Source organism: Ischnura elegans, chromosome 9 (genome assembly GCF_921293095.1).
Source record: "Ischnura elegans chromosome 9, ioIscEleg1.1, whole genome shotgun sequence".
Classification (NCBI taxonomy): domain Eukaryota; kingdom Metazoa; phylum Arthropoda; class Insecta; order Odonata; family Coenagrionidae; genus Ischnura; species Ischnura elegans.
The window spans coordinates 69,467,059-69,482,816 of NC_060254.1; the positions used below are offsets into that span (position 1 = coordinate 69,467,059).

A 15,758-nucleotide genomic window follows, 5' to 3' on the forward strand; every position below is an offset into this window, starting at 1 on the left:
TGTTTTTGGTCCTTTTTTGCGCGTGTCTTGCCCGCAACTGAAGCAATAGCGCCATGTCGAGCTACAGCGCTGGGACCAAGTATAAAATGTGCGTGCAGAGGTCGAATGCAAACTACGCGATGTATTTTCGAAAGCTTGCTTGCTTGCTCGTGTCATGCGATCCCAAATTCACTCGTCTCACGACGTGCACTTTCGGGCGAGAATTTTTTGCTCGCATTCAATGCTACCGGACCACTTCGACTCCAGCCACGAATTATGTTCCTGCTGCTGAGATATGGTGAACGTACGTCGCCCAAGAGTCGCTCTATCATCCGTCGTAACAGAGTGTAAAATAGAAACTCGAGGGTAATAGCGCGCCAATATTGTTTTCCTAAATTATCTCAACAGAAAATCAAATGTTTACCGTAAAAACAAATATTGCATAAACAATGCACAAGCCAACATCTTCCGACAAGCCTTTGCGAATGTCTCAGAAAAATCTCGCAGCCAATATACAACTACGATTTAATTGGAAATAGAAGAATAAAACTTTGTAAGGTTCACTTTTATATTTAAAAGGGCACGACCCGGGTTTCGTAACGTAGTTACACCTTCAGGTGACTGTAACTACGTTACGAAACTCGAGTCGTCCCCATTTAAATATACAAGTAAACCTTACAAAGTTTTATTCTTTTATTTCCAATATGAAGAGATTTCACAGAGTCAAGCCTGTAGTTATCAGTTATACGATTTAATTAATGAGGTGGTTCATTTTCAAGGATGTTATGGTAACATCATTTATCAAATGTACTGTGGAGAAATCTACGTAAGGATAATATTTATTCCAACCTAAATTAAGACGTAAAAACCAATACACCAATATTTGACACGCTGTTTGTGTCACCTGAAAATTTTAACTCTTCAATGAAGATATAAGCATTGCGTCGTGAGTGCTTGACAAAAAATATAATGCCACTTAAATTGCATATGAAAAGGTTAGCTGACACAAAAAGTGGAGTGGAGAACGTCAAACCAATCTTTTAATCGTTGACCTATGATGATGATTCGTTCGCTTGAATAACTTTCAATATCACCCGGAAAAGCAATAAGTAAAAATATAAGTCTACCACGTACTCACTCGAAATTACGTATATCTTGAAAAGTCCTTCTCCTGAATGATCGCAAGCCTTTTCGTCTTCGTTTCGTCATCCTTAGGCAAGGAAAAAGCCGATACCTTCACTCTGGAATGTTAGTCATCCTCACACAGGGATAAAGAGCACCAAATCGGTAATACTTAAGCCTTTCACGGCTATCTTAACCGTTCTAGCCACGCATTCCTTCATAACTTCACTGAAAACTGGTATTCGTCTTAACACCGCCAATTTGAGCGCTCAATTATTATTCACCAGGTCCAAATTTGAGAACTACTCCTGGGACACAAAAGCACTCGACATGCACCTTAGCAGTTCCAGCAGGGAACTGAGGCCGGTATACTGCGAGGGTATCCTATGGTTTGTTATGACCGAGTCATACGACGTGAATCAGATAAAGGCGATCTTGCTTGTACGCTTTCTAATGGGTGCTGCTCGTTCATACATAGCACGCACCGACGAGTAAACACAACGTACGTTCGTTAACAAAAAAACAACTCGTGTACTCGCATATCCTCAAGCACGAATGGCATTCTTCGAAACTCGGCCAAATTATCGAATCGGAGTCAACATCCAAGCTGGAAAAAGAAATGAGAAATGACAGTTCTTGCCGTCGAAAGCGTGGGGCTGAGTAATATGGGAAAGGGAAAAATGAAGTTATCCTAGATTATTTTGAACAAGCAAAAAACCAAGTTGGTAAGGGGAGACATTAAAATATTGTTTTGTATTACCTAAGTTGCTATTCACTTTTGTCTAACTTCTCGCTTCATGGCTGCACCGTGTCAAAAATATATTAAATAATATTGAAAATTTTAGACTCTCCGGCGTTACACTGATAGCTACTTGAGTTGATGGAAAGGGCAGATTTTGCGCTAGGTCAAAGACAAATTCAAATGAGTTAAACCGAATTAAAGTACCGACATCTATTCATGGTGAAACAAAAACCAAGTACTGTTCCACAAACTTATATTTCAACGCCCTTCCCCCCCCCCCCCCCCCCCCCCCCCCCGCCCTATGCGGGCCCGCCCGTACTGCCAAACATTGAAGAACCACAATTATAACCTTTTTATATCATAAGATGGAATTGTCTAGAGAAATAAATATAACTAAAATTTTCTAAAACTCTGCATGTGACTTGATTATTTTTTATTACGATAAAAGTAAAGGTTACTCAAGATATCTTTTGCGCCTCCCCTGGAGTTTTTTCTGTATTCGCAACTGAAAATTTATGGGTGACAACCACACAATATCTGTCATTTCCTTATACGTTAGTTAGCCTTCTCATTAATTTTCCATGTCTTATAAATTCTGAATCTTCGAATTATGAACTGGATTTTGTACTAATTAATCGATTTCAGGTTCCACGTACTACACCATGTCGTCTATTTACACTTTTCTCGGATTAGGTACGCTTTGATTTCAAACAAACAAAAATATTTCTCCGGAAAGCACCATATGCTCGGGATGAACTGGGATAAATCCGGTGGCAAACAAAAACGCAGTGAGTCATGCACGTGTACGTGGGTATGGTGTACACTGTGTACAGTCGACAGGAATCGTTTTCGGAACAGAGGGGGAAGGATACTGGGAATAATTAAAGCAAGCAGATCCATACGCCAGCATTGTGATTAAAGCCTAAATCACACGATCATTTTTTCCATCCCCTCCGAGGGACAGCTACAGCGATCGCTCCAATTATAGCGGAAAATGACTGTTTCACTCGATCATTCTCCGCGATGGCTCCAGGGATGAAAATCCAATCCCTTTTTCCATTTATCCCGCGTCCCTTAACCCGTCGCTGAAACCATCGCTGGCACCGTCCTTTAGCCAACCAGAATGCACGGCCACTATCAGCGATTGTGACGCTACGCTTGGCTTTGACAGCTGTAAATACGGAAAGTAACGGAAAAAGCGATGGAATAAGAGATGGTGAGAATCATGGCGTGATTCGGAAAATGATGGGTCGAGCCATCACTCTTTTGATCCCTGAAAACCTATCGCTTGAGCTATCATTCTTAGGGATGGAAAAAATGCTTGTGTGATTTAGGCTTAAGCGTAAAGAAACGTTTTACTCAATCGAAAAGAGCTCTCAAATTATATCTTTACGCAGGGGCGTACACTAGGGGGGAAGGTAGGAAACTTTGGCCCTCCCTCTTCCTTAGAAATAACAAAATAAAGAAAAAAGTAAATATCTTAGCCTGAATTAGCTTTATGCATCACGCGCAAGGTCTTGTAATACTTTCATATATCTTATTATTTTTATTCACACGTTTTCAAATATAAAACATCGTGGAGTGTCAACAATTAACATCAGTTTACTCAACCATGCAATGATCTGGGCAATCTCATTTTTTCTGTTCATCATTTTTAGTTATTGCCTAGCATGATAATCCAGCAAATCACGAACTTCCCTCTTCCACAGCGGCCAGTCTCTCTCACCCGCCAGCGGCTTGATGTGTTTTGCTAAATCCATCTTGAATTTACTTTTTAACTTCTTTGTTTACAAGCTCGAGTACGCGTAGGATATTCAGAGAGGTAAACCCGAAAGATGATGGCCTGCTTAAGACAATCTTTGAGGGACAAGTAGATGGCAAGAACGGAAAAGGAAGATTTCGAATAAAATGTATGGAACAGGTTAACACAGATGTGAGAGAGAACAAATATATATTTTTTTTTTTTTGCAAAAATCGATCTTATTAATGCAACAGTTTAGACAGAATTCTTCTCGCAGACTCGCTTTCTGGTAACGCTAGGCATAAATCAACGGTCCTTAGGTAAATGTCACGAATATCTATAATAATGAATACTGAAACATTTCCGTCTCTTTCAAAATTTTAATCCTTAGTTAAGAGATCCAACCCTCGACTAAAATATGAATTTTAAATCGATTTTCCTTTCTTGAATTCAAATCAACTATTGCCGATTTATGGCTGAAACTAACGTATTTCGAATTAGGCATGCATGCTAATATTAGATTCTTGATATTTTTAAATAATGTAAATGGACAGTCCTAAGGTAGAGAATTAAAAGAGCCATTAGACTCGATCAATCATTAGATTTTAAAATTTGCGATTGATGGGCATGTTGAAATCGAACCGCAGAAATTAATAGAAAATCTGTTCCGATGTAACCCGGGAGAGGTCATCGGTCACAAAATTTTATCTCAGATGAATTTTTCCAACAAAATGTAAACAAACTTTTATTCAGAATTGATTATTATAATGGTATCGTGAGAAAAAGATGCCTTTAGCCTCAACGATAGCCCTATTTTTAGTGATTACTGCAGAGGTTACCGGTCTTTTGCCAAATAAACAATTGTTTTCTTCTCATCCACTACTTTCATGAAATTTATTTCTCTGGTGTAGAGTAAGCCTCATATTGAATCCATTGGATCAGCATATATTTGTAGATCATTACCACAACGCAATATATTATTATTGGATATGATTTTCAGTGCAGTGCAGTTCAGTGCAATAACTATTCTACATCTACATAATACCCCGCAAGCAGCCTAAAGGCGTGTGGCAGGGGGTGTTAGGACACCAGCATTTACAACTAAAAAAAATGAAGTGCTCTAACGAGGTTGGGACTAGCGTTTATTAAAGTCCTTTATGGTTCGGGGGAAAAACGAATTTCCATATCTATCCGTTCGGCAAAAAATCTCTCTTAATTTATCGCTTCTATCGGACCTGGAAATATAGTGTGGCTCTAATATTATGTTCTCTGTGTCGCTCTTAAAGATATCCATTCTCAATTTTTCAAGCAATCTAAGCCTAGCGCTCAGCCTCCGAGTCTCCAATTGGGGGATGAGAGGAAAGATCCCCCAAATCCTCAGAGAAATAAAAAAAATATTTATAACTATCGACTAGTTCTGACATATTATAACAGCATCTGCTTAACGTGCAATTTTTATTGCCAAAGAAATGGTATAAAATTTATTTCCTGCCATGTCATTTTTCAAAAATTTTACCAGATTTTACCTGGGGGGGAGGGGTTGCCACCCCAGGCCATCCAATCCCCCGAAAGTATGTTCCTAGTTACGCCACTGGTGCAATGGACTGCGGTTAAAAAAGGTCGATTTAACTTTTATCTCATCTTTTACTCGGAAGATTAAAGGAAACGCAGCAAAACGTTTAACGGTAGTCTCATAGCATTAATCAAGTGTTTATTTTCATTCAAGGAATCATGAACAGCGCACGCTAAATCTCTCTCCGTGTTTCATGTTTATTTTTCCGCCCACCCTTGACCGCGCTTTGGAAAGAGAATCAGTGACGTAAAAGCGAAATGAATATACTCTTAAAGGGTCACCATGGGGATAGTAAAGATAAATTACTCGAATTAATAAGCGTAAAACGCCACCACGACTACCGCGGCCTGGAAGTGAAGAAGATAATTTAATATTCCTCGCGACCTGACTCAAGCTCTTGAGATATTGCAAAAAAAAATATTTGGCCATTTTTTAGCGTGCGGTGACAATGAGAAAAATTCTTTCCGATGAGAGAGGAGGAAGAAATTCGCGACTCCGAGAGAGGTATACCGTGCTCAATATCACATCGTTCCGGACTGTTAGGTCTGTATTTTTTTTCCTTTATTTCCACACGCATTTTTCTCCGAGGAACATAAAGGAAAGCTGCGACTGCGGAAGGTTTGAAATCCGTAAACACCTCACCTGAAAGAGGATAATCCCACAAGCGTTCATTCAAGGCGCGAAGACTACCCAATGGGCACAGAATTTTCTCCTCCGGTCCATGAAGCATCTTTTTTCTCCATTTTAAGTCACGAACGTCTTTTCCTCACAAGGAAAGGAAATCGAAGAAGGGAGTGCCGGGAGCTGAGAATGCTTGACACGTCCTGCAGAGGATTAGTACAATTAATAAGGATTAAGGAGACTCAGCTCTGGGTGTAGCTAAGACGGAAGACATCATTCTGGTTTCCGAACGGAGTAAGGAACGTTTTGAGTCGAGAATCGGCCGCTAAATACCCTTTCATCGCTCTCCGGTGCCTCGCTAAGCTTTTGTATTCGCTCGAGTCGGCTTTATGAAGCTTGCAAAGAGACAGCAAAAAGTTAACTCAGGTGAGACGCAATATCTTTTGATCGCTATAGTATGTTTAATAGAAATTCAGAAAATATCTTTATGCTAAATACTCTTTCATCGCTCTCTGGTGCCTCTCTAAGCTTTTCCATTAGCTCAAGTCGGCTTTATGTAGTTTGCAAGAGATGGAAAGAGGTAAACTCAGTAGGGACGCAATGTCTTGTCGCGAAAAATCCTGCCATGTGACCCTGAATTCCAAGTTTCCCAGTTTCCTGGGTAATAATCTTCCCGAGCAACACCGGTTGGCCTGCTAGTACCTAATTATTGTATTTTTCATACATCTCTACGTTCCATGCATGAACCCTGCTTCTCCTCCTTTCCGTAGGATGTCGCCTTATTCGTGCCTTTATTGCTTTCTTCCCTGCTCTCATTTTCCTCGTTCATCACTCTCACTTTCACTCCGTCACCCGTCCACTACTAGGTACCTCGCTAATCTTTTCCATTTGCTCAAATCGGCTCTATGTAGTTTGTAAGAGATAGAAAGAGGTGAACTTAAGTGGGATGCAATATCTTTTATCGCTATAGTATATTTAATAGAAATTCAGAAAATAGTTTTCCAAACGCCTAAGATAGTATATTTCTCTCATTAGGTTTGATTATTAATTTTTTTGGCGGCGATGTCAATGCAAAGAACCCTTTCAATAAATAGATTTAAAATTTTCAATATTTCTTCCCTCCCTCTTCGGAAGGCCTCATCAGTTCCACGGACCTAAAGGTTATTCTTCCCATTCCGTTAGATCAGCACCCTTGACTTGACGCTATGGAAAGAGAATGAGTGACGTAAGAGCGAAATCAATACACTCTAAAGGGTCGCCAGGGGATAGTAAAGCTAAATTACCCCAGTGGAGGGTAAAGCCATGATTAATGCTAATGAGACTACCGCCAAACTTTTTTCTGCGTTTTCCTTTAATCTTCCAAGTAAAAAAATTGGATATGCAAGTATTTATTTCAATATAAAACTTAAATAAATTCTTTATAATCGTAGTCCATTGCATTGAACATCATATCTAATAAGAATACATCGCAATGTGGTAATAATCTAAAAATACATGCTGATCTAACTTTATCAATAATAGGCTTACTTTATATCAAAAAAGTAACCTCTCCCCGTTATTATTATTATAGCATTCTACCGATTGATGCAAAAAAAACACTTTTCATGCATTCATTTTATCAAAATTTAAGTATTGTACCGACAAACTTTGACCATATTCAATTTAGACGAGAGTAACTATAAAAAAACGCTCTTATATCCACATGTTCATCACACACCAACCATCGCGAACGTGAGTGTACTAAAACGAGAGAGGCTTCAGTGATTTTGTAAACCATTTTATCTCAAGTAGCACTGTGTTAATTGCACTCCAAACTTTGGCCTCCCATTCATTATACTCTGATGAGCAACCATTACAGATGAATTTACCGGTAGAGTCAAAGCATGAAATTGGATTTCCATGGTACCAGTTTTTTTAGCGTTTCAAGCATTTCGCGGGTGGAGTTTTCGCCTTCGAAATTTCAGCCGTAGGGATTTCCAGTAGGGAGATAGTTTTCCTTTCCCGATGGTGAAAAAAAGGCTCCCATCACCTTGAACCGTAAACCATGGAGCGGATTAATGAACTTTTCTCGGGTTAGGTTTAATAAAATTAAGACAGCCGACGTTTGAATATATATTCAAATTTAAATTCCTGAACTGAAATTTAATCTCGATTAAGGCCGACACTTCAGCATATTTCAGTAAAAAATCTTGAAGCAAATATTTAGGATGCCTTGAAAGTTGCGGCTGAAAAATTAGCCTTCAATCAACTCACACAGCGAAAAACCGCGAGGAAAACTATATCCACCTAGAAAGAAACCTTCGTTTCCTCAATGCTTGCACATTCTAAAGCGACTCTTTGCCCTTCGCGTGTAGGTATATTTCGCGAAAATCAATCGGTCCCGGTAACCGGCGGCGAAAACGCATCCAAAGAGAATTCAAACAGAAAAAAAAACTGATTAGAAAAATTGCTGCGGCTTCCTGGTGTATCAGAAATCGAGGCTTAAGAAAGGACATGAAAATCACTCCAGTCTTTACTGAGTTTAAAACAAACTTGTTAAAATTTGAAAAATCTCTGGCCCAGCCAATAACAGAACTATTACGGCTCTATGAACCCAACAATAGTGACAAGCATAAAACCCCTGAATATGCTTTCCTTCCCCATTATATCTCCTCCCCCTAATTTACCTATCTGCCACACTACGACTTATCAATGAATAGAGTTTTTCCTGAAATATCAACGCAAGAAACCCAGTCAAAAACAGACTCAAGGCTGGGAATACAGCTAAAAAAACATGAAAAGAAATTTCTGCGTGGTTCCGGTAACCAAAAAGTGTAGTGTTGGTAAGGGCGGTCAGGCCAGTTCGGCTGGTCGGCAATCGCGGAGAACCCCGAGCTCAGGGGGCCCCACAGCGCTCGCGTCTATCATGAAGCTTATATGAAAGATGCAATAGGGTAGTTTCCTTCATCAAAGAAAACGATAGGCATTGATTGCGATTCGTTACCCACCATTAGTGTATTCATAACACACAAATTATTTGGTTTTTGAAACACCGGTTTAGACGAATGGCAAGGGTCAAATTTTATCCTCATTTGAAAAAGGCCAGATTGGCGCCCATGCGATTCCTCTCCGCATGACGTCACAGGGACCTAGTTTCTACACAAGAGGATAGGAGTTATGCATCGTCTGAGGTTACCAATGCATGCATGAGGCACAGAGCTCAGGGAAACATGTCTTAATAATCACCTATTAAAACTGGCTAAGGTCGGAAAGTTTTCTTCGCTTGATAAGGTATTAATAAACCTTTTTTAAGCCATGCGCTACCAGACAGGAAGGTACTCAGCTATCCGCTAGCATCCTGCGTCCTATCAGCGCTCAGAGCCTCGATCAAGGTCACTTCACAAGGAGAGAGGGGGAACCAGAAATGCGTCGCACGGACTTTCCTACTTACGCGTCGCGTTTTTGCGCGCTTGAAATTTTTCACTTTTCATTTAATCGCGAAAAATAGATAACGTCATTTAAAAATCTAAAAGCGCGAAATACTTACTCCAGGAGTAATAATCTTTCGATTTAGGCAATAAAAAAATAATAGGAAACCACCCTATTAAAAAAGACTCATTTCAGATTACTTGAACCAAAGTTTTTTTTTGCAATTATAAAATTCTACGTTTTAATTAATTTTCTTTATTTACAACATAGTCAAATAGTGCAAAAAAATAAAATGTGGTTGCCAGAAGAATGAAGAGAACGTGATGCTTTTTTGCAAGGGGTATTCGAGATGGTTATTTTTAGAGGTTTTCGAGATTTCAGCGCAGTTTCAAGGAACAAATTCACTAAATAGATAATAGTATCATAATAATTTATTAAAATTTTAATATAAGGTATGATATTCTCACTTTACATAGTATTTTTCTGACGAAATTGATATTTTTATTTAATTTTCTCTAGTTATTAAAGAGCGAGAATAGCGTCAAAATCCATTTCCAGGCGCGCAATTTCTTCAATTTTCACGAGGAAGGACCCCCGAAAATCCCGGTAAGGAGGGCCCCATCATGAGCCCCAGCCGAGGACACCCAATCACCCCAACTGCCCCTGAATGTTGGAGACTTTTTTGTCTCAATGACTTCAAAAAAGTTTTAAAAACAATGTTCGCAGGAGGGCAGAAGAGAGAACACAGGTGGAGCACGTTTGTGTCCATGTAACGGACTCGGACGATCAGTTTCGGCGCTGCGTGTCGGTGATTAACGAGAGGGGGCTTGTTTTTATTTTTGAAGTTAATAATTTCTCCTACACTGGCCAATAACGGCCAAGCCTCCGCTGCGTATCACCTGAGCCATCTTGTCATTATTCATCCCAAAATGGATATCCATTCACACTCGCATCATTCCCCGGCCGAACGTGAGGTGGGAATAAACTGGGTACATTTCCAGCTAATATGACCATTTAATAAAAAATTTTAGCCCAAAAAATTTCATATTTTTTCCGCGCGTACAAGCCTACGGCAATAAATGTACGCACCAAGCTCCACGTTTTTTTAATGTAACTGCCGTGGAAACATTAATTTGGCTCAGGTAGATCAATATCAGTTGATGGGGAACGCAGATACCCATAATCCGAACAATTAAATGGTTTTTAAGTAGAGATATGGGTAATTCCGGACGAACATTGCAGCAGTTTTATTTTAAGGATAAACGCTCTTTTCGTTAAATATATTATAACTATGGTTGGAAGGAAATTACTTAGCTTTTCTACAAAAACACACACTTTATTGCCGACTAGTTTCGGTTACACTGTACCATTTTCAAGACTAGTGATACACATATGAATTTGCAAATGGTACAGTGTAACCGAAACTAGTCGGCAATAAAGTGTGTGTTTTTGTAGAAAAGCTAAGTAATTTCCTTCCAACCATAAAATGGAATTCTACAAAGTAAAGGCCTCAACAATTCAGTGCATATTATAACTAGATTATAATCGCCTCTCATGAATCTGCAGAGGAAAACTATGTAATGTAGCAACATCACAAACTTCAATCTCAAATAAAAATGATACCGAACCAACAAAAGGCTTATTGCACTCAGCTAGCTAAGTCTAGCTTGTAAATTGTGACCAATGTTTTGAATTAGATCAAATTGGATTCACCAGGATAGGACTCAGTAATTTAGCTAAAACGCATGTAGTGTAACTTCATAAGCATTGTACGATGTTAATGATGATTTTTCATTGCATTTTCAGATAGCTGTGGAAAGTGTCGATCAGCCACCAGACGTCTCAACCTCAAGAAGTATTGCCGAAGAGATTACGGTAAGAGAATCCCTGGGCTGAAATCAGATGCATACATATTGACGACTTTTCTCTCATATTATGGAATAAAGAGTAATACAGATGAAACAAGAACTCATCAAGCAGTTTCTTTGTTACATTAGTCAATTTCAAAGCTGATGGCTCCATTCTGTTAACTTCTATTACATACCACTAAGATCAGTGTTTGCATGCCATCACTAATAAAATTACCCTTATAATTAAATGCATGAAACACTCTGCATACAGAGATAAACCTTTTATGGGAGTATCGCCAGATAATATGAACTCTAATAAAAGATTTTAACTCAAAGGTAGAATAAAACTAAAGCTACAGCCTTAACATTGCACTGCTGAGTGCAATATTCTCACAGATGAAGTCCATTTTAGTGATTCATTTTAAATAATGCCTATCTTTCTATCAATTCATACTAATACCAGAGTAACTTTTAGATGTTGTCTCTCTCCCTATAAGCGGAATGATAATTCTGGAATTTTTTAACCTTTTCGAACAATTTGAATTATGCAGCAAAAAAACATCAATGCTCGGTTTCATAAGTCTCCCACAAAATCATCAATCAGTTACAAATACTTATCAAATATCCTTGCCCTCACATTTCATCATATCCTAACTTGTGTCATGGTGCTGGAACACCAGAATACCGTTCCGGTACTGGTTAACAAAAGACATAATAGTCAAATGACACTTTTATCAATTTTGTTGATAAAAGTGTCATTTGACTCAAAATTTCTAATATATACATTCCTAACCAAAACAAAAAAATTGTACTAAAATGTACATAATAACTTGCAATAAACAATACAGAAAGAGTAATATTTCAGTTGTAAAAAAGTTACGGAAAGTGCGTTCCGGTACTGCTTATTTTGCCCTGACGTCACTACATATCCTGTCTCTTTTGTCCCATTCACAATTCCAAGCCTTAATAGCTGCTTTAATTCAATTTTTCCAATGCCCATCACTGAGTCATGACTGCATTGTTTGAATTGCATTTCGTCTCTCTTTCCCATTCCCTGAAACCATTGCCAATGACGCCTGCCGCCCTCAAAGCAGCTGTGTTGGCCAAAGTGACCCACAGGGAGGGCATCGGCGATGAGTGGGTGCGCTTCACCATGTCCGTGCAAGCAGTGTACAAGAGGGCGCGTAGCAACAGCAACAGTGCCACTCCAGGAGGGGGCGAGTCCTCGAGGCTAATCAAGAGGGGCTCGGCCAGTTTGTGGGTACGAGTGAGGGACCTCGCCTGCAAGTGCCCCAAGGTTAAGACAAACAAGTGAGTACTACTCTAGAGGCATTCCCTCATCTTGAGCCCATAAACTATTCTAACTTTGAAACTTTAAACCAGACAAAAGACACCCTGTTCTCATATTTGATATTCGAGTAAGAAATGGTGCTAGCTATTGTGGTTTCCAGTGGTGCAGCGAAGGGGGGGTTTTGGGGGATAAACCCCCCCCCCAGAGCTCAGAGAAATTTTAAGTAAAATCTATTTTACTTAATTGGATTAATATTGCTTATAGAATAGTGTGAGTATTAACTAAATATCTCTCAGAAGGTCGTAAAACTCAACATTTTGAACCATTTATCTTGAATTTTTTTCTGGCGGAGGACCCCCACACCTACGGCTTACCCTGGTGGGTGTACTACACCCCCAAGCACCCCAGTATTAGTTGTGCCTGAAAACCCCCAGCCTTAATTCCTAGCTGCGCCCCTGGTGGTTTCAATTAACCTCATCACTGTGTATGCTGATAATCATTATTTTACATAGAATATTTCAAACAATATTTCCAGTCTCCATGGGATGCGCACAATATTTATAATATAATGAGTATGTCATGTGATGACAGACTTAAGCATATGCCAATGTTTGAGTCAAAGAACTATTATTCTGCCCCCCCCCACCAATCATTGAGTTTTGAATCAGTTTGGGGAAAAAAATGTGTCTTGCACTCTAATGCAATTTCTGCCTTATATTTTCCTCTCCACGATTTGGCCTAATAGGGGGAGATTATACAGGTTTTTTTCAGGAGGAATCTCCAATACATACATACTTCAGGTAGTATGGGAGACAATTGCAAGAAATTTTGTCCATAAACATGAGATCGCAACTCCTTAGTTACTGAGCTATGGCAACACAAACATTGTTCTGGATGCGCTTAGCAGTTACCATGTTTTTTTTTGGGTATCCAGCCTTTTCTGAATTTTATTAAATACACTGGACATTTAAAAAAATTGAGGTTGAATGAAGATGTGTGATTTTAATTTTCTGTAACAATTAATCTAGAAATAGGTGAGACTGCTCAATTGTATTGTTGATACTTGTTCAAAGCTCCTGTTTAATTAAGCTCAATGAATAATTGTTTCAGACAATTATAATCGCACAGTTTCGTCTCACCTTCATTACTTAAGGTCCTTAAAAATCCAGATAATTAAATAAAATGACAAAAAGGGTGGATACTCAAGAAAAACCGTTTTCATGGTACATAATTTCAAAGTGCATCCAAAAAACTGTTTGCATTGCCATAGCTCAATATTTAAGGAGTTGCGACCCCATGTTTATGGACAAGAAATGCTTAAAATTGTCTCTTCTATCACCTCCTGAAGTATTGTAGTTTCCTCTTGAAACACCTTGTGTAGTCTCCCCCTTTAAGACCAAATCTTGGAAAGATCAATATAAGGGAGAAATGCATTAGAGTGCGGAAACTTTTTTACCCCAAATTGAATCCTCAAGGATTTGGGGCTCTATACTCTGAGAAATACAGTACATTGACTCAATCATTGACATATGCTTTCAGTCTGACATCACAAAACATGGTGAAATAATTAACATGTTATATCCTAGTCATAGAGCAGTAAATATCCTGTGTGGGACTGGAAGTATTGTTTGTAATATTTTATATAAAATAATGATCATCAGTTTACATAGTACATATTGAGGTTAATTGTAACCAAAACTGAAATAGAAATATTCTATCATAGCTACCCCTATTTATTACTTGATTATAGTTGATTCATTGGACATCATCGCATTTTTATATAATATAAAGATGAGAATTCAGAAAAAGAAGCTAAAGTATCAGGCAGCCTGGAAATTTTCAAAAAATGTAAGGGAAGTTAAGAAAACTCAGGGTATTAGAAATTTCTATTTCATCAGGAACCCTGAAGAAATTACACAACAAGTGATACTTCAGAATGATGAAATGTAAAAAACTTTGTAGTTCCACATGATTTCAATACTGTCTGACCTAAGTTTCGACGTGGCTTTTCTTAATCTAATACATTTGCATCGAAGACAGAATGCAAATGTAGCAGATGATGGTGTGCTACGTAAAAATCTATGTCGTACAGAAATAAATTTATGTGCAATTAAAAAGAATTTTTCGTATGAATATGTTAAGTTGATTCCATGAAGTCATGCCCAAGACAACTAATGATATATGAGTACATATTTGGATATTTGCTTAACCCACCACTGAATAAGCAGAAAGGATTCTCGGGTTTTCCTCCGGGTTATTGGCTCCAACCTCCTTTATATACAACAAAATAGGCGGGAAAATCAGAACACGCCAGAACCAATCAGGTTACATCTGACTCAGGACAGAGTCCATAAATCAAAACCTCGAGTGCAAAAACGCTCAACAATTGCCCACCGAATAAAATCCGCTCATCTAGTAGCCTACAATACAAATGTGCTCTGCTGGCAGTAGCCGGAGTATCTCATACTAGCTCATCTCCGAAGCTTGGAGAATTGGAGGTGAGCATTTATGCTCCAGCTGCTGCCAGTTGAGCGGATTCATATTGTTGGGCTTCTAGATGAGTGGATTTGATTTGGAGGGGGATTGTTGAATATTTTTGCAGTGTAGGTATCGATATACCAGACTACCGTATAAGCTCGTGTAAGAGGCGCACCTTTTTTCCCAGACGCTGCAGCCGAAAATGGGGGTGCGCCTCTTACACAAACTTCTTATCTTCCCCCCCTCCCCTTCACCGGTTGCAAGTTCAAGGGGAACTGAGTGGCCTTGGTTTTCAGCGTGAGTCAGTCATCTGAAACCCTGGGTCAAAATCAAACGGCAGGCAGGGGAGTTTCTCCCTTAGTGACGTATTTTTAAAATGCTCCTGTTTGAATTTTTTGCAAGCATCGCGCCGTCACGTCGGTACCCCAGAGGTGAACATTGAAAAGATCGCGCGGGGTGATTCGCTCCGGAGCGCGCGCTAAATTTATTGCCGCGAGTGGGCATCCCGCGGCATTTATACTGCATATAGTAATATTCGTGTCAAAACCTGCGGTTGAAAAAATTCGAACGAGTGTGCTCAGTGTTTGACTTAATGGTGGATAGAAGAAATCGGAAATGCTTATAAGTGAAGAGCGCTGAAGGAGAGATCGAGGGGAAGAGGGCTCCCTCCCCTCCGTATTCAAAGCTACGAGCGAAGGAGAATGGGAAGAACACGTCCGATCTTGCATGTGACGTCGTTGCCTTTAAAGCGAAGGGGCGAAGGCGCAGCAATGTGATATACGCAGTTTGCGTTGCCTTAGTTTCCAGTCCGTCTCGTCTTGTTTGAATGCGCTTATGCTACGCTTGTTTCTTCCGAAATTGTGCTGTTTGGACTATGTTGAATATTAATAGCCTTATTTTAGCTATAAATCTTTGTGTCAATCAATTAGAGCTCAAAAAACTTAAATGCTGTA

The 15,758-nt window shown here is 39.2% G+C and overlaps 1 protein-coding gene across 2 annotated transcripts in view; it reads left to right on the top strand.

Annotated features, from left to right (window-relative positions):
- The window catches only part of LOC124165261 (netrin-1-like), a 119,780-nt gene that overhangs the window by 98,731 nt on the left and 5,291 nt on the right, over positions 1-15,758 (top strand). The window contains exons 4-5 of one of the 2 annotated variants that reach the window (XM_046542585.1): positions 10,993-11,061; positions 12,128-12,347. In XM_046542585.1, coding sequence (XP_046398541.1) covers positions 10,993-11,061; positions 12,128-12,347 — 289 coding nt within the window. The remainder of the gene's footprint in view (positions 1-10,992; positions 11,062-12,127; positions 12,348-15,758) is intronic. The other variant, XM_046542586.1, reaches the window with a different exon arrangement.